This window comes from Poecilia mexicana, unplaced genomic scaffold (genome assembly GCF_051168715.1).
Source record: "Poecilia mexicana isolate PSO_F unplaced genomic scaffold, ASM5116871v1 scaffold_13, whole genome shotgun sequence".
Lineage (NCBI taxonomy): Eukaryota > Metazoa > Chordata > Actinopteri > Cyprinodontiformes > Poeciliidae > Poecilia > Poecilia mexicana.
This window is the reverse complement of record NW_028263382.1, coordinates 5,726,680-5,745,080: the sequence shown is the minus strand read 5'-3', so window position 1 is coordinate 5,745,080 and position 18,401 is coordinate 5,726,680. Positions and strand designations below refer to the sequence as shown.

The 18,401-nt window shown below is 42.7% G+C and overlaps 1 protein-coding gene across 1 annotated transcript; it reads right to left on the bottom strand.

Annotated features, from left to right (window-relative positions):
- Positions 1-137: 137 nt before the first annotated feature.
- On the bottom strand, positions 138-17,717 carry LOC106929757 (anoctamin-7-like). Its single transcript, XM_088011543.1, has 25 exons — positions 17,694-17,717; positions 17,153-17,239; positions 16,929-17,044; positions 13,015-13,066; positions 12,653-12,768; positions 12,232-12,339; positions 12,024-12,160; positions 11,694-11,751; positions 8,091-8,201; positions 7,855-8,020; positions 7,394-7,484; positions 7,164-7,260; positions 6,454-6,597; positions 6,238-6,375; positions 5,393-5,497; positions 5,143-5,245; positions 4,702-4,813; positions 4,478-4,532; positions 3,188-3,285; positions 1,799-1,947; positions 1,509-1,714; positions 1,291-1,436; positions 1,067-1,157; positions 804-923; positions 138-710 (listed from the first exon to the last, which is right to left on the bottom strand). Exons 3-25 carry the CDS (start codon positions 17,016-17,018, stop codon positions 573-575), a joined length of 2,631 nt encoding a protein of 876 aa, XP_087867669.1. The 5' UTR covers positions 17,019-17,044; positions 17,153-17,239; positions 17,694-17,717; the 3' UTR covers positions 138-572.
- Between the last annotated feature and the right edge of the window lie 684 nt (positions 17,718-18,401).

The window sequence follows — 18,401 nt, the reverse complement described above, 5'->3', positions numbered from 1 at the left end:
AGTAATATACCGACTTCCAGAGCATCAGCTGGACTACAGGATCACTATCCAAAGACTTTCATTGACTCCAGAGTTTTTATTTATTGGTCAATGACCCTATAACTGCAAAATGAGGAGAAAATATGAGAAACACAATGTCAATATCAGTAGTTTAATGCAATAACAGAAGCATCTCCAAAATTATTTTCAAAATATTATAAAATATCACAAACATTTGCTTAATTACTCAACGAAAGCTAGTAAAGGAACAGGCATTAGTTCTCTCTAACAGCAGCGACTTGGATCATTTTCATTTTCAGTGATTCTACTTCAAGTCTCTGTTTGAGGAAGTTCAAAGTTCTGAGGAGAGTTACTCAGAAATCTCACAGGTCTTTGATTCCGGTTTCAGAAGGTAAAGGTAGGAAGATACAACTTCTCCACCGGCACGCTGTTCTATGACAAGTTGGAAAACTGGATTATTTTATTTAATCCAGTAAACATCCAGAAGATCCATGAAGAAAACCCCAATCTGGAGATTTTAAAACCTCCACTGGAACCGGTCTCATAGCCTTCAGTTCTGATGCAGTCGGGCTTCAGGTATAATTTTTTGGGACCTTCTTCAGATTTGGTGGTCGGCGGTCATTCAATAGAATTACGGCTCTGGATCCACGACGATACATGTCACCTGACATGATGTCCTTATCATTTGGAATAGAGGTTTTCCCCAAAGCCTGGAGGCACACAACAAACAGTGTCCAAACATACTCCTGCCAAACACACAGTCTAACTTAAAGGAAATAAAGCTCAAATGATAAATGTTGGACCTTATTCTCAGCCAGCGCCTGTTTAGCCATGTAGTGCTCCCTCTTCATCTTAAGCTCCACGTCTTCAGGGATGTCAGGAACTATCAAGTCGATTAGTCGGTGGATGAAAAAGACCACATGCTGAGGTACAAAGATGGTGAAACACACAACATCAAACCCAGACATGCAACATCTTCTTTCACTCACATCTCACGGATGTCTCTCTCTTTTCAAAGCTTCACAGTGAAGGTCCATGAAATGCATAGCTTGTGAGAAACACTGACCTCAAAGATGATGACAAAGCTAAGTCGTATAACGAGGAGTTTGTAGAACTCCGGCAGGTATTCACCTTTCTCGTCCCTCATACCTCGATACCTGCAGAAGACAATAAAAACCGACATCAAGACTGAAACCTGCAACCATTGGGAGGAAAACAGTGTTGGATGGATAGATGAGGTAAATGTCATGGACCATTGTTTTTCTCTCAACATGAACCTCATGCCATTACCTGCAAGAGACGTTGTGGTGCTGCTGCATGTAGCTCTGTGGGGCTGTTGCCAGGGTGAAGTTAACGAAGCCGCTCAGGGTGCTATCCCTGGTGTAACGGTAGTACAGCCGAGGCACAAAGGACGAGGTGAAGGCAATGAGAAAAGCCTGGAAACAGATTTTGGGAAAGTATTTTCTATCTCTCAGGAAAGCTGCTCCTCATCAGGACCGGAGACTCACGTTGCTGATGACGGCCATGTGTGAGATGAACTGCAGGATGTGAAACCAGATGCCGATGTCCTGAGCTCGCTCCACCACCGGGCGGCGAAATTCCTTCACGTACTTCTGAGCGTCCAAACGGATTTCCACCCAGTTGTTCATGAGAGCGAAGAGAGGAGCGAGAGGACACGCCGCCACAAAGATGGTGATGAAACCAAACTGAAGCACTGAGAAGAGAAGCACTAGATTTCAGAAACAACCCACAGTCATGGAGGCTCTTTGATTCTGGAGCAAACAGAGGCTTTGGTTACCCATCTCCAGATATTCACCGAAGAGTCCCTCACAGACCAGCAGCTCGTAATCTGCCTCCCAAGGAGAAACGTCCATCATCGTCTGAGTCCCCTCCCCTGCCTTCAGGAGAGGATGCATTTTGTTTCTCTGCCACCACGCCTTAACCTTCCTGCCAGAACAAGAGCCTTCTGCTTCATGTGTCTTGCAGTCTAGTCTGAAAGCTGTTGTCAGACTTAAGAAACTCTTTTGAAACATGATTTACATAAAGCCTTTGTAAAGTTATCAAATCAATACTCTTCAAATTTCTCCTCTATTGGAGTAAGTAGGGCTTAAAAAATTTCCAAAAAGGGTAATATTAGTTCATCTCTTTTACTTGTATTGTGCTTTATCAAATCCAGAGGACCTTGAAGCTTCACAGTATATTCAGTCATTCACAAGCTGATTGTGATAAGCTACTGCATTGTAGCCACAGTTTGCTATGTGGCACCTCCGGCCCCTCCGGCCCACCAGCAGGCGAGGCAATGCCTGCCCAGATCAGATCCAAGTTCGTAATCCTGCCCACTGAGGGACCTCTGTGTCTGCATCTGCTGTTCAGCCTCATTGATGCAGGTGGATGCTAGTTCTGGGTTGCTGAGTTTCTGTCAGAAAAGAAAAGTTCTGAACTTCTAAAATTTCATTAAGATGTTCCCCAATGTGCAGCACTTGGCCTCCTTAGCAATGGATAATGTTTCCCTCAGTTTCCCTCGTCATTATTCTGCAGATGATATTCCATCATGTATCTTGTGCCTCGTTTCCAATGAGTGGGTCGGTGTAGTTTGCGATGCTGTTTTGCCTGTTTCTATGTTAAAACTGGCCCACTCAAAGGACCCGTACTGCACCACTCCTGGGCCCCTTCAGCTGAAGGTCCAGAGGACGATGGTACAGTTAGGGCCACACAACAAAGTCCACTGACTGGGAGAAAGAAAAATGTCACTGCTAGCAACAATCAAGAGAAGTATCAATGTGCCACATTTATCATCACACTAGGATGATACCCAGTTAGGCATCTGGGCTTAAGCCCGCCTGCCAGAGGAAGATAAAAGATGTCACCACATCAAGACAATACCTCAAGCTGGATTTGTTCTTCGTCTGGAGTTACTCTACTATTTTTAAACTGGTTTTAATTTTGGCACCAGTATTTCTCACTGCACAAAAAGCTTTAACCTCACTTCTCACTTACAAGCTGTTTTAGATGCCACAGGTTTGGCTTAGCTCCTCTGTGGCACTGCTGAATTTATATTTTATATTTTTTTGGGATCTACCAGGACTTGGAATGCTTGTTTAAATTCCTCTGTCAGTTATGACCAGCAGAGGACTTATTACATTTTTATTGATGGTGTGTTGTTTGTGTGGCTGTGTGTGTCCTTTACGGGGAGATGAACTCCTCGATGTTGTTGATGATCTGTTTTCCCACCATGATGACCAGCAGCTCCTGAGCCAGGTCAATAAGACACCCGCCGGCTCCACACTGGAACAGAGACAAGAACATCATCTTCTTCATTTATATTAACTGACTCTGGAAAAAATCTAACTGTTGGAACTATGAGTTATGGTGCCAGATCAGCAGGTTGAAATGTCCAGGAGGCAAACTCAGACTTAGGCTACATTCACACTGCAGATCTGAAAGTGTCTCACATGCACAGTAGAGGGCGCAATAACATCAGACATAGAGTGTTTTGCCATAAAAAAGAAGTGGTCAGGATCTGTGCAAGTAAACATGGAGGCTAACGGCGGAGCACATCTTACGAATTTTGAAGTTGTTGTCCAACGGAGCAGCACATTAATAACTTAACCCTCATTATTGTCCACCATGGTTGTTTTTTTTCCCGCTTGCTTATCAGGACACAGAATAGTGACGTTTATGGAGAATCATTGACGTTCGGGACCTGGCCGTTAGGATTCAGGCCACATTTGAAAAGACTGGATATGTATCGGATCTCATAAAAAGGTCAGATACAGGTCGCATTAAGGCAAAAAAAAAAAAAAAAATAGAAATTGGGTCACTTCCTGCTGCAGTGTGAATGGAGCTTTTCTCCAGAAACACTCTCAAGCTCAGTCGGAGGATCTCCTGAGCGGTACGGCTCTGTTTCCATTGGCCCATGCTGCAATACTCCTGACCCATTTCTGTTGTAGGTCCTAAGGACAATGGTACGGTCCAGTTTTGAGGATCTACTGGCGTCACACAACACAACATCGTCTATTGATTGGGGGACAGAAAGACGTCAAAACATCACATCCATCGTCGCACTCGTATGATGCAACTTTATGGATTTGGGTTTAACCCCGCATGCCCAGTAAGGGTCCAACTGATGCTGGAAATGCTTTTCTAAATGGGCTGGAGCATAAAATAGCAAACTGCATTGACCCATGCTGTAACGTCAGTGGAAATAAGGCATAAGCATTCATAGGCCCTTCAGAAAGTTCTGGATCAGCCTGAGAGTCTGAACCCAGTGGGATGAGCCTGGAAAGCCTCCAAGTTAAACCTCCACAGGAGGTCTCCTGATCAGATGAACACCTGCGAATGAAGTTCTGATCCATCTACCCTCAAGAACCTCAGGATGCTGGAAGACTTTCTCTATATCAGGCAGCCCCTTGAGAAATTATTTTCTGATTAAGGAAACATTTGTCTTTCTTTCAAACATGAACAAAAACAAACTCACAGCTTCATTGCGAATGCCAAACAGAGTGTTGTACATTCCAGGGTAACCGACGAACCTGAAGAGACCCACAAACAAGCTTGTTAGGACAAACACAGGCTAAGTCTTTGGAGAAAGTCCAAAGACTTATAATCATATGATTATAAGCAGAACCACTCAAATACTTGATAAAAATGTTACATTGAAGAAGCTTAGAGGCCGTCGCGATTTGCTGGAGCAGCTCTCACCTGCCTTTGAAGAAGGCGATGTAGACTGGAGTTGAGTAGAAGTTCACAAACTGGAATATGAAGACTTTGAGGATGAACATGTCTTCATATTTGGTTTGAGTGCGATGCATTTCTGAATAGCAACGAACACACAGGCATGAAGATGGTGAAGACGGAGAGGTTTCCACCACATGAACACCAGATAACTGCTCACTTTGAAAAATGTATGTTATCAGCTACTTTAATCATTAAATCTTGTTTAAGCAGAAAGGAAGGACTAAGATATTCACAGCTTTTTTACTTTGGCTCAGTAGAATATTGATTTTATTTGAGCATTGATAACTTTAAATTAGACTTGGTTTTACTCTCTTTCTGTTGTTGGTGCATTCTTTAAACTGTCAGTAGATAAAGGGTGCAATGAAACCCATTTGTCACACTCTAAATTCGAGAGCAGAGACTCACCCCAGCGTGTGAGGATGTTGGCCAGCGAGGTGTAAACCTTGGACAGCATGAGGATAACAAGCAGGTTCAGTACTGATCCTGAAATGCTGGCTATCGTCACAGCCTGAGAGCAGAAATCAGGTAAAGCTCATTCAGAGTTCTTGACAGGATCAGAACATAAGGTGTCCCTCAGGGCAGCGCACTCGGGAATCTACACTTTATGTATATATTGTGAAAACATCTGAAGGAACGCCACAGTTATTGGACTCACAGATATGCCGAAGAAACTGTTAGTTCTGCTTGACTTGTAGATGACAACGCTGATGATGGTACGGTACAAAATAATGGCAATGAGGAACATCAGCACCACGGCAACCTGCACACAGCAAAGTCAAGTTCAGCCTCTTATTCTCACCTTTGTTTGGTAAGGTAATTTTATTTATAAAGCACATTTTCAGCAACAAGGCAATTCAAAGTGCTTTACATTAATTAAAAGGAAATACAAACAAAATAACAAACCAAAGGAAAGACAAAAAGAAGAAGGAGAGCTAAATCCTTTTCTGGGTTAAAAGTAAAATAATCTAAGCCGTGATGTTCCTGTTTCTGGATTCTATGTTCGTAGTTATTCTAATTCTGATTGTGATTCCATTTCTGGGCTGTATAATGTTGATCTAAACTGTGCTAATAGTTTGGTACTATGGTGCAAAACTCTACATCCCAGCATAAATATTTGCATGCTCACTCCTCAGATTGTAGGTTGTTCATATTTCCCATTAGCCACTCGAATTTCAAGATGGCCGTTATTTTTGAGCTTTTTAAACCAATTATTTTCATAAAATTGTTATCCATTTTCATGACTTGGATTAAGTTTATGTTACATCACATGTTTTCAACAATAGCCATCCAATTTATACAACTTTAAGGGAGCAACATTTAGGAAAATCAGATGATTAAACTGAAACAGGACTGAGTTTCAGCTCAGTCGTCAACTAGAAGGAGATGAAGACGCGAGACAGACTGAGAAACAATCGTCTTTATAGTTAGCAAATTATTTTTCTGTTCTAATGAAGACAACACCATTATAGGTAGGATTATGTGGAAGATCAGGAGGTTTACCATGATGACGATGACCATGCAGCCAGTGGCAGTTCTGTTCAAGCGTTTATTCTCAGGAAAGTAAGGTTCCTCAGCCCCGGTGACCGGGTTCCTCATGGTCATCGGCGCCATGGCCGAGAACTCTGGACGCGGACGCTCCTGTTCGGGGAAGGAAAGGACTTACAGAAGCTTCTGGAAAGTGGAACCATTTTAGAGCGAGGCATCGTGGCGTCTAACCTCAATGTCCTCCAAGTCAGTGCAGTCCCAGCGGTGGGAAAGATACGAACAAGTTCTCTTCCAGTACTCCAGGAAGGTGACGGCCCACAAAGACATGAAGATGCTGAGAAACACTGTCCCCCAGTTGTCAAACAGGAGACCCGCCTGCAGAGAGACGAAGGACACGCTGAGGCAGAGCCGAAAACATTGGAAACGCTGGGAAATCACAGAGTTTGAGTCAGGATAAAACACAAACACAACGCTGAGTTAGAAACATTAAATCAGGCGTGTCAAAAGTTACCGCCCTGAGAATGAGTGTGTGGCCGCCACACCTAAATAAAGAGACAAACTTTATTATTGAACTGCCTCCAGTTCAATGCAGTTCAGGTCAGTTACTTTATGTAGCTCCTCTTCACAACACGTGTCATCTCGATGCGCTTGACAAAAAAAGGTAAATTCGATCCAATAAACAATTTCAGTTGATCCTAGTTATCAAACAGTTCATTAAGTTTATTATTCAATTTAGTTTAAAAAGATTTTTGTGTCTAAGGAAACCCAGGAGAAGGTTGAAAACCCAACCCTGAACAGCAGCAGACAGCTGGTTGAAAGTCATTAAAACGCCGCTAAGAAATGAAAACTTTTAGTTCTGACAATAACTGACCCCTTCGCTGTTTAGCCCAGCTTGGACCGACTGAGGCTGGTTCAAGGAAAGCAAGATGGCTCACAGGTACCTTGTAGGTGAAGCAGATGCTGGAATAGTTCCAGGTGGAGCAGATGTTGCAGAGAGGACACATGATGAAAGTGTCTTCGCTCTCACACACCTCCTTCCTGCAGGTACAAACAACATCTTCTGTAGAAACTATCCAGGCTTTTGTTTGGGTGGTGAATCATTTTCACCACTGCAGCTGGGATTGTTACAAAAACATGAAGCCTGAACAATAAAAGTAGAATGTGTTCTTACGCTGGGACGTCGGAGGACACAAGCACAAAACCCAACAGGAAGATCAGAGTCCCAACCAGAGATGCAGGCAGCAGCCAGGCAGTGTAGAAACCTGCAGACACCCACTGACTTAACACTGAGGAGAGTTACAGTCATGTAGTCTGTGTTAAATCTGCCTTCTGACAAGAAAACACGTTAAGATCTTTTAAAGTGGTGCTGTTTTGTTTTCCATTTAAAGCTAATAGATTACTGCAAGCCACACTGCACACAAGCCACATTAGGGACTCCTGTACACATCCCTGAGGAACTCCTCATCCTACAGAAAGCTGCTAAAATCCACTGAAAATCTCTAAGACCCATCAAGTCTGCCAGAAAGACCAGAGAACTGTTAATTTAGAGGATCACAGGAAAGTCTGGATCACACCAAGGAAAACGGGGAAAGACAATCTGGACTGGATCATTTTAAACAAGACATGAATTACCAATCCAAGCAAAGTAGAGAGCTATCTTCTCCCCAAAGTACTCCCTTATGTGGTCCAGAGGTTGGTAGCGTCTCCAGCAGGACCACTTGGACCAGTACCCATGCAGGATCTGCCTCAGTCCTAAAGACTGGAGGGACACTGGGTTGTCCGGCATCTTGTAGTTCCCCTGCAAACAGAGCTGACATTGTAAAGGTTCCTCTAAACCATTTTAAACTGTAGGGATGTCAGGTTCAGACCTCATGCAGTGGGTACGCTGCTGTGAAGACTTCCTCACTGATCAGCCGGTCGATGCCCACCTCGCCCCGGTTCACACAACCGTACGGAGTTCTGGCCAGGATCTCATACAGCTGCAGAGACAGAGAAACGTTTCAGGTTGAAACTCAAACTGACAGAGAAAGATGAGGGACACCAGGACACGCCCCTGAGGAATGAGCAATGTTCCATGAGAAACACAGCTTAAGACATTTACTTCGATTTATTAAACAAAACACAGCTAACTGAAAATATTTTTTAATTATTTAATTTCCTGGCATCCATCCATTTTCTAACTGACCCAAGTGGGATCAGGAGGGCTGCTGGTTCCTCCAGCAACGTTTCGGGCAAAAGGTGACCTGTCCAGGTCACCTGTCCAGGTGACCTGTCCAGGTGACCTGTCCAGGTCACCTGGACAGGTGACCTGGACAGGTGACCAGTTTGTTTTCTGCTTGTTTTATGCTGCTGATTTAGATGCAGAGTTTCAGTCTCATCCATGTTGTTTTCATATTGAAAACATGACAAACTGATTTCTTTTTAAATAAAATATATTATTAGAATATTATATAATTAATTTAAAACATTAATTGTCAATGAAAATTGAAAATTTTTAGGAGTTTAAGGACATTTGAGAGGGAAAATTCTTCTTATATCCTTAATGTCTTAATTATTAAAAAGTAACATACAAACATTTAAGTAATTTTTTTAAATGACAACAATATTCCAACTTTAATAATATACAGTTAAATGTTAAATGCAAAAAAAATCATAATCTAACGTCTGTGTTTTCAGCTTCTTTTGTCAAATACAGCCCCCTACAGGTCAGAGGAAGTACTGCACCCTTTAATTATCACTTTATACTTTAAAATTAGTTTCTTGCAAACAAAGCAACTTATAAAGAGCCAGACAGAAAAAAAACCCTTAGATTTTATGTACAGCAGCAACATTATGCCTATTTTCAGCTTTCTGCTCTCGATTCATGCTTGTTTGGGGTTGATGGTTTAACTTCTGGAACTGGTTTCCTGCAGCATTTCCAGCTCTGTTTGTGTTTGACTGGGAGTGTTTGCAGAAGGACAGCCAAATTAGAGCCGTGGTTAAGACCAGCTTTTATCATTTAAGGCGATTGGCGTCTGTGAAATCTTTTCTTTCCAGGCAGCATTTTGAAACAGTGATCCACGCTTTTATTTCAACTCGATTGGACTACTGTAATGCACTTTATCTGGGAGTCAGTCAGTCGCTGCTCTCACGTCTGCAGCTAGTACAAAATGCAGCTGCACGACTTCTGACAGGAACTCGAAAGAGGGAGCATGTGACCCCTGTCCTGGCCTCACTTCACTGGCTGCCTGTATATTTTAGGATTCATTTTAAAATTCTTATGTTTGTTTTTAAATCATTGCATAATCTTGCCCCGGCTTACCTCTCTGAGCTTCTTCATCCCTACGTACCCCATCGGTCTCTCAGGTCAGCAAATCAGCTGCTCTTGGAGGTACCGAGAACAAAAAGGAAGCTCAGAGGGGACAGGGCTTTCTCTGTCATGGGCCCCAAATTATGGAATGACTTACCTTTGCAGGTCAGAGAGGCCCCTTCTCTGTCCACTTTTAAAGCTCGTCTTAAAACCCATTTATTTTACTTGGCTTTTAGCACCAGTGGGATCTAGTTTTAATTTGTATGTTTTTTGTTTTTAAACTGTTTTAATTACTTTTTTATTATGTTGTGTTTTTCAATTGTACAGCACTTTGTATCAACTGTGGTTGTTTTAAAGTGCTTTATAAATAAAGTTGGTATTGGTATTGGTATTGGTAAGGAGGCGTTGCTCTCTGCGGCATCCGTCCGCTGACAGATACATCCTGGATCTGAGGAGGGATGAGGAGCAACCTGGGACCTGATGATGGGACTGGAACCAGTTCACAGAGTCCAGTTCACTGGAGCTCTGCTGGAAGTCTGAGTGGGATCTGAACTGGCAGCTGTTGCTGCAGCTGGAACTGTTATTATCTGTAAAAATAAATTATTTTTTAAAATGTCTACAGGCGTATTGTTATTGTAGGATTTCATATTTTTCTTGGTGCTTTTGGCTGAAAATTCACCAAACTTTGCCCAAAATTGTCCTCTGCTTGATTGGAGTTTTATAGAATCAAAAGTGGTCACGGCCAAGCAGCTCACCAGCGCCCCCTACGGTGAGACAGGACGAACTGTACTATCTCAAAAGATTGAATCTGTATCCACTAAACCAGAGGTTCCCAAACTGTGGGGCGCGCCCCCTAGAGGGGGGCGCCGTGTCATTGCAGGGGGGCGCGGGAAGCCGTCTGGATGAAAAAAAAAAAAACATGAACACTGTATGCGCTGGGTTTTTACCTTAGAATGGTCAACTCTCTGTTATTCCTGTCAGTTTGATACAGTAGAGGCTTCCACACTTCCCATACTTGTGTCCTCTGTCACTTTTATCAGCAGTTAAAACTGTTTAATCCGTTGTTAACATGTTGTAACCTGTTTTTCCGAGCCGCCTTTAAACGCAACATGAGCGCTACGACGCTCGCGCTGGGTTTCCACCTGTGAAGGAGACCTGCTGCTGCTGGGCGGAGCTACGTAGGTTTGTGTTAGAATCACGGCAGCAAACCAGCAAAACGCAAAGAACTTTTCACAGTTTTTCCCTCCAGACTAACCGACTGAGTTGAGTAAAGCTGCTGGATGCAGGTAATGTTAGCTAAAAGATGACTAGCTAATGTTAGCTAAAAGATGACTAGCTAATGTTAGCTAAAAGATGACTAGCTAATGTTAGCTAAAAGATGACTAGCTAATATCAATACAGAACCTTAAGCTTAACAGGTACCTTGTAGGCTACCGATGCTGGTGTCTATTTTCAGCTACGTACATTCATTTTGCCCCCCAAAAAGTCGATGCCCCCTCCCGCCCCCCCCTCACACACGTCGTTTCAACCAGACAGCCATTTGTAATCCATGGGGTGGGGGGGGCAGAAAATGTTTGGAAACCACTGGGGGGGGCGCAGAAGAAAAAGTTTGGGAACCACTGCACTAAACCATGATGACCACATGCTCAAAAAACTACAGGAAGTCCTCATCATTTATACATCACCACAAGGGAAGTCACAATAACTATCGTGTGTGGAAAGTTAGTTTTCAGCCTGTCTTTAAAGGCTTGCTGCTGGACTCGTACTGAACTGAATTGAAGGTTATTTTGAAAATTTAGTCATTGCGTCGCCTAGTAAAAAAGTGTGGGAATGGCATGAGAGCGTTGATAACAGCGACGAGTTGGTGGTGCCGGAGCTCACATGGACGCCATTAGGCCGGAAAGGCGCAGAGCGGCGAGGAGCATTCAATGCTGCTTCAGCTTGAATTTAACTTATTCTGTGACGGTTTGATCTGAAATACCGTCTGAATGAGACAGTAAGGTAATCTGCTAGTAACTTCAGGCTCAGTTGAATATCATCTGCATATGATGATACAAAACACAACATTTTGCTCACTTTCTTAGAGGAGGTGTTAAAGGTAATTTGGTGGAATGCTATATTTTTCAAATCTGAGTAAGAGAAGATAATTTTTTCCCACGAAACAAATAGTTCCTGAACTCACCACTATGTGCCTCTGGGTGGTCTTAAAGAATGTCTCTCTGTTGTCACTTCCTAGGAACCTGCAGATAGAGGACAGGTGATGCTGCAGCAGGAACTAGTCTGGTCCCAGACTGAGGACGGAGACTGAGGACGGAGGCTGAGGACAGAGGCTGAGGACGGAGGCTGAGGACAGAGACTGAGGACGGAGGCTGAGGACGGAGGCTGAGGACAGAGACTTGAGGACAGAGACTTGAGGACAGAGACTGAGGACAGAGACTGAGGACAGAGACTTGAGGACAGAGACTGAGGACAGAGACTGAGGACAGAGACTGAGGACAGAGACACTGCAGACCTCTCCAGCTTGTTGTTCCTGAACTGACAGGTGTAGTATTCCAGCGGTGGGTTGGGGACGTTCTGGGACAGAGGACTGGGGAGGGACAGCTTGGACAGGAAGCTTTCAGACCAGTTAGTGAGTGGAATGTTGACCACCTGCAGGAGGACGAAGGACACACTGAGAGGACGTCCACTAGAGGTATGACAGCTGCATGAGAGGGTTTTACCTGGAGGGGCGCTCTGAGACTGATCTCCTCGGCGTAGTAGCAGAGGAGATTCCAGGGGGCGCTGAGGAGGATGAAGTGGATCCTCTTCTTGACCTGGGAGACCACCCTCTGTGGACAACAGGACAGAACCACCAGAGTGATGCTGATCCCACCAACCCCACAGAAACTCTACAGGACACACAGGGACAAGTGAATATTTGGCACAGCAGGAAACAGAACGCCGCCACGGTGGTGGGGGACTCATGATGTGGGCTTGGACCTGCATACCTCTCTTTACAAACATTTATGACCGTTCTGTTCCTTGAACTGTTTACATTGAGGCATCACATTTCTCATCACAGCCAATCAGAGGCAGCCGTTTCACTCACATGTCGCTCTGTTTGGGTTTGACTTCATTCTCAGGTGTGTTTGTTTTGCTCACCTGCTCCTGCAGCAGGCCTACTTGTTTCAGTCTCCTCAGAAACTGTTCCCTCCACTTCCTCTGGGTGGCGCCATTCTCATTAACACCCCGAAGCTCCTCCCACACCAGGACAAAATCTGACCAATAGGAAAACAGCACTCAAAAGCTTACTCATGCAGATGGAAAAAGATATTCCTAATTTCTTCTTTATGAACAAATGAATGTTTTATTAACAACATAAAGCTGTAGAATTTCAACAGTAAGCTGATTTAGAATATTTTAATCATTAATACTGAAATTAATCTCAGTTTTTTCCAGTAAAAAGATGTTAAATGATACCTAACATAAATTCTGGTAAAGGGTTTCAGTAAAATCCATCTCACCAATTCGAGTCTTTCCATCACTGAACACGTTCCTGTCCCGAGTCGCTGCTTTCTGGAAAACAAGAAGAATATTCTGTAAACTAGATTTTCTGTTGCATGCCATAATGATCACAGACAATACATTGACATCAAGTAAGTCTGAGGCAGCATTGTAGTAGAAGTAATAAATACTGCCACCTGTAGGTGAGAGTTAGCAGTCTCTTAAACCCAGTATTTTTGACAATTTTAGTGAAAAATTTACAATAAAATCAAAATCATGCAAAAACGCGGAAAAACCCCCTAGTGATTTTGCATACATTTTCCATAATTACAGGATCGTAAAAAACTGGAGGGACTGCTAAATGTAACAACCACCTGATAGTCCGGTTCAACTGGAACCAGAACTCCATCATCTGCTCCTCCTCCAGCTGCTGTGGTTCTGAGTCAAACCAACCGGTTCCCCTCCTGGCCTGTGGGGGCGCTGCACCAAGAACCACCGCAGCAAGAACCACAGCTTGGCTGAATCTCAGCTCCTCTTGTGGTCTTTGAATAAAGACCATAAGATATTTCTCCTGCTAGCACTAAGCTTACATGTTTGATTTGGTTGTATTTACCCAGAATGCCCTGCAGTGTAGGCCACTTCCTACTTTTGGAGCGGTTTTCGGTCCGCTTGGCATTCAAACTGAACCAGAGTTCATTTCAGCCGAACCCAGATCAAAGTTTGTAGGCAGACCAGAGTTTGTTTTTTTTGGTCTGTTTCAGAGTTTGATAACACATTCACACCTCCCCAACCGAAGAAGACTTTCTAGGCAAATGAACTAGAGTTGGATTTAAGCAGGCAACAGTCAACTTCAAAACTTGCTAAAGTGGTCTGCCCCCTTCAAGGCTTTATCTGTCCCTCCTTAATAATTAGCTGATAACATTGTAAGCATGACGCATGCTGCTGATTGCGCCATTAACCCCCTCTTTCTACATGTAGAAATCTCATCTGATTCCTTTTCATCATGGTATATTTTGGTCTGTTCTCATGAATTCTGATTTTTATGTCTTTATCGTTGGTAATGATGCTGATGACAGACGTGTCACTGATGAAGAAAACAAAGATCTCACTTCCTCACACAGATATCCTGTTTCCTGCTGCAGCCTTGATGAATCACAGCTCCTCATCAGTAAGGAGAAAGCCTCGGGGCTTCACTCTGAGTGACCAGTTTTCCTCCAGTTCCAAGCTTAATGCCAAGCTATGCTAACCCTGCTTTACTGAGGTCACATCATGCTTTTAATCATGAACTGTAATCATATGAATCTTTAAAAAACAGACACAAAGGCTGAAATGGAGGTACGGAGCTCAAATTTGTTTGATCTTTGCATTTTAGATATGTACATCTCAGACTTTCTTCATATTCCAAGCTTTGACTAAATCATACAACTAAAACCAACAGAGTTTTTAGTCAGTAACAGGTTCATCATTGTGGGTTTAACTGGCAGTCAACACCTGAGAGAAAGCGCAATTCAGGGTCACTGAATCGCCATGCCTGCTCTAACACACCTGAACTGAAAGGCTGAATCACCTCTTTGGCGAGTAAGCAAGTTTTCCAGAGGCCTGGTCATTAACCATTCATCTGATTCAAGTGTGTTGGACCACGAATGCATCTAGAAGTTTCGAAACATCTCTGCTGTGGTGCTATGGTCAAAATTAAGACTACTGTGCAGCCAGCGGTGACTACTTCGTTGTAGCAGGAGGATATACCCATTCCGAAGCTACTGATCTGATTGATAGGCTGGCACTGGTAACTGAGTGGCTGGCGCTGGCCGATGAGAAGAGCAGACACTTCAGTAAACTTTGGAAAGGCTGGTGACATTCTAGCTGACAGTCAACACCTGAGAGGATGTCGACTGTCAGCCTAACAACGAGCATCTCTAGGTTGGCCACCCTCGACTCGTACTTTTTTCTTTAAAGGACTTTATCAAGAACAATGGTTGACGTAGAGCACTTGTAAGCGACACGTTAGATTCATTGACATGAGATTTTTAAAAGATACATCAAGAAGAAACAAATTGTATTACACGGAGCTGAAGTAGGCTTCTGATTTGTGTGATTCCACCTAATTTTTCACTTCCTGGAGCATCTTTAATTTGTCCAGTTTAAAAACTTCAATACTTATAGACTCTTCAAACCTGGACTAGGTTATGCTTTTAGTGTAATAATTACATTTCCCAACATGGGTCTTTTATTTTATTATTTTTATTAATCTTTTATTTAACCAGGTAAAAACCCATTAAGGTCAAGTCCTCGTTCACAAGGCTGACCAGCAGCACACACTAAGACAGACAAATCACAGAAATAACAAAAATAGACATTAGAAATATAAACAACAATTTGACAGTGAAGGCTGTAATTGTGACAATACTAATAAGAAATAGTGACAATTTAAGATTTAAACACGGGCACTGTTGACAGAATATCCGTTCTTGGTCTTTGGAATATTAAAATAGGCAATTTTAATATTCCAAATATTCTATAGCACATTTTCATTTTCAACAATAAGGCAGTTCAAAGTGCTTTAATTCCTTGAGCATCTTTAATATATGCACATTTTACAGACGGGGTTTAAAACAGTCATAGCTACTCTTGGGTGGAGGTGCATGGTGGTTGTGAATCCCAACCCCGGTGAACACAGACAGCCCACTGTTCTCTAATTTCTCTAATTTCGACTTTTTTGGCCATTTTTCAAGAGAATGTAAAGGACAACCCAAAACTGTTCCTTTCACTTAATGGTTGGGTCGAGCCATTTATTGTCAAACATCTGCGTTTGCTCTTTTTGAATGGTAAGGACAACAGAAACTACCTAAATGACTCTGATCAAAAGTTTACATACCCTGGTGATTTTGGCCACAGAAAGTGCATTCATGTTGACACAAACGAGTGTGAACAGCTGAGCGAGTTACCGGGCTCCCAACAGACCCTAGTATCTTTCATCCAGTCCTGCACTGACGTTTCTGGTTTCTGAGTCTCGAGGAAAGCAAAACGACTACAAAAGCAGCTCACAGACAAGGAACTTGAGCTACTGGACAAGCTGGTGAGAAGAGCTGTAAGGTCATGTAGTAGAGATGGACATTCAGCAAACTGACGCCCTCTTCAATACATAGTTCTCATGTAACGTCAACTTTGTAGTTGACAGCCATCTTGGTAGGCACCATAACTAACAGTTATGACAGTTGCTATGGAGTTGCTATGACAACAATAAACAAGCCACAAGGTTTGAACCAGCTCTAGCGTCGTCCCTATCTAACACAATTTTTGAGATCTCTACCCTCCTACTTGCCTACTAAGATGGTGTGGATCACATCCGGTTTAGATTTGTAGGAACTATCTATTAAGCTTTTATTAGATTCTATTTGCTGAAAAATGGTCAAAAAAAAATCACCAGGGTATGTAAACTTATGAGCACATTTGTAAGTAGATTTACTGGTTCACTTCCTGCCGAAAGCTGAACACAATTTAAACATTTCCTGTGTCTGAAGGGCAATGTTTAGATTTCCCTACAGCACAAGGGTTTCAGTGTAAAAATAAGATTACACTGGGTTATGAATTAGCTTCCAGCAATAGCTTTAATTTCAAATCAGGCAGAACATTTAGCATCTCGGTATGATAATAGATAAGCACTGACCAGGACTCAGGAGCAAAACTAAGGCAACCAGAAGTTCTGCAAAGATTTTCACGGAGACAAATTATTCTTCTGTTTTAGTGAGAATGAATCGTCGTCCTTCTGAACGAAGCTGCCCCCGATATGTTAGCCTGTCAAAAACTGTAAGTTCAGCTTTCAGGGTAAAATAACGCCCAACTTAAAAAGCAGGGACTCGAGCAGGACACCGTGAGGAACTACAGCTTCTGAATGTTTGAATTTCCTCGTCTGTGGTGAATGGAAAGCCGATACCTTGGTGATACTGCCGTAGTTCATCTGAGAGGTCGTTTCCATGGCAATGAGGGTGCTACTGTCCTCTCTCTTCTCCGCGCTTTTCTTCATCCTCGCCCACCTTTCTCCTCCTCCTCCTGTGGAAACTCACAAACCCGCTCAGTAGCTCACAGCTCACATCCTGTCGTCTTTCTCCCGTCATCAGGTCTGCGGTCGCTGCGAGTCGCGCTGTTCAGGTGCCTTACCTGCTTAAATGAGCACTTCCACCGCTTTCCCCAGTAAATTCAGCGCAGCTCAAAGTGCTGGAGTCGTTTTTCCAGGAGCTGTTGATTCTTCAGCAGAAACACGCAGAGGTTTTTATTCAAAAACTGCTCAGATCGTGGTTTTAAATTCAGAAACCGTCTAAAAGTTCTGTTGCTGTTTAGATTTAATTTTAAATTGAAGCCACCGATTAACGCTTGTAGTTTTGATCCTGTGAGGATCAGAGAGAATCCAACAAATTCAAATTATTGTCCTTAATTCCAGTTTAAAAACAAAAAAAGAACGGCTTGAATAAACAACCAAAAATTAATTAAATCTCAACTCGTATCACTGCTTGATCATTGAAAAGAATATAGTGATTATTATAAGTTGTTAATCACTATAAAAGAAGAAATATGTACAAGAAAAACAATTTCCTGAATCAACTTCATGTTTTGCTGTCTTTTAAGAAGATAAATGATTTTCCTGTTTACACTAAAAGTGAGTCAAAGTGATATGAAGGATCAGTTTCCTCAGGCTGCTCACCTGCAGACAGTCCAGGTCTCCTCTGCAGCTGTCTGGACCTGCAGCTGCTGACCCAGACCGCGAAGCTCCGCCCCCTTCACACTAACCCCGCCCACATGCACGCCATTAACGGATTTCACTTTTTAAAAGGTATTTTTTATTAGAAGAGTCAGAGAAGAAAATCTGACAGTTTTCAGACCAGATCGTGAAGTGAGTAGTTTTAATTAACAAAAAAGAGGAAAAATGTGTTAATAATAAAATTAAAAAAAACAATATGCCATAAGCATCATATTTAAAACAATTATTTTATAAATCATGGCAGCTGTTTTTTGTATAATAGGCTACATATTAAAGTAATGTGAAATATTTAGTCCAGGATCTAAAATGAACTGGTCACATGAGGCAACATGCTGCCACCTGCTGGCGCCGCAGAAGAACAGCAGCTAACCACTGAATATTAATCATGTTTCTGCAGCTCAAAGCCTCCAGGTCAGAGGTCAGAGGTCAGAGGCTTTTTTCTTCAATCTGCTGCAGCTTCTTTACCAGTTCAGGAGTCAAAGAAGGCAGGACTCTGAAGATTTTCTACAACGTTTCCATTTCCTCTGAGCTCTTGACTTTTCATCTCTCACGTGTCTCACACCAAGCTGTTTTTGTCTGGACTGCATGATGAACATCATTAATGTTTCTGAAATCAGTTCTTGTCTGATGTGGTTGGCCCTGACCCTTCAG

Coding starts and splice junctions, on each gene's coding strand:
- LOC106929757 (XM_088011543.1), bottom strand. CDS start 17,018: ATGAAGAAAAGCGCGGAGAAGAGAGAGGACAGTAGCACCCTCATTGCC. Junction 3,286..4,477: donor TTGGCATTCGCAATGAAGCT/GTGAGTTTGTTT, acceptor TCTCTGTTCCAG/TGTGGAGCCGGCGGGTGTCT. Junction 711..803: donor AGGCGCTGGCTGAGAATAAG/GTCCAACATTTA, acceptor GTGTGCCTCCAG/GCTTTGGGGAAAACCTCTAT.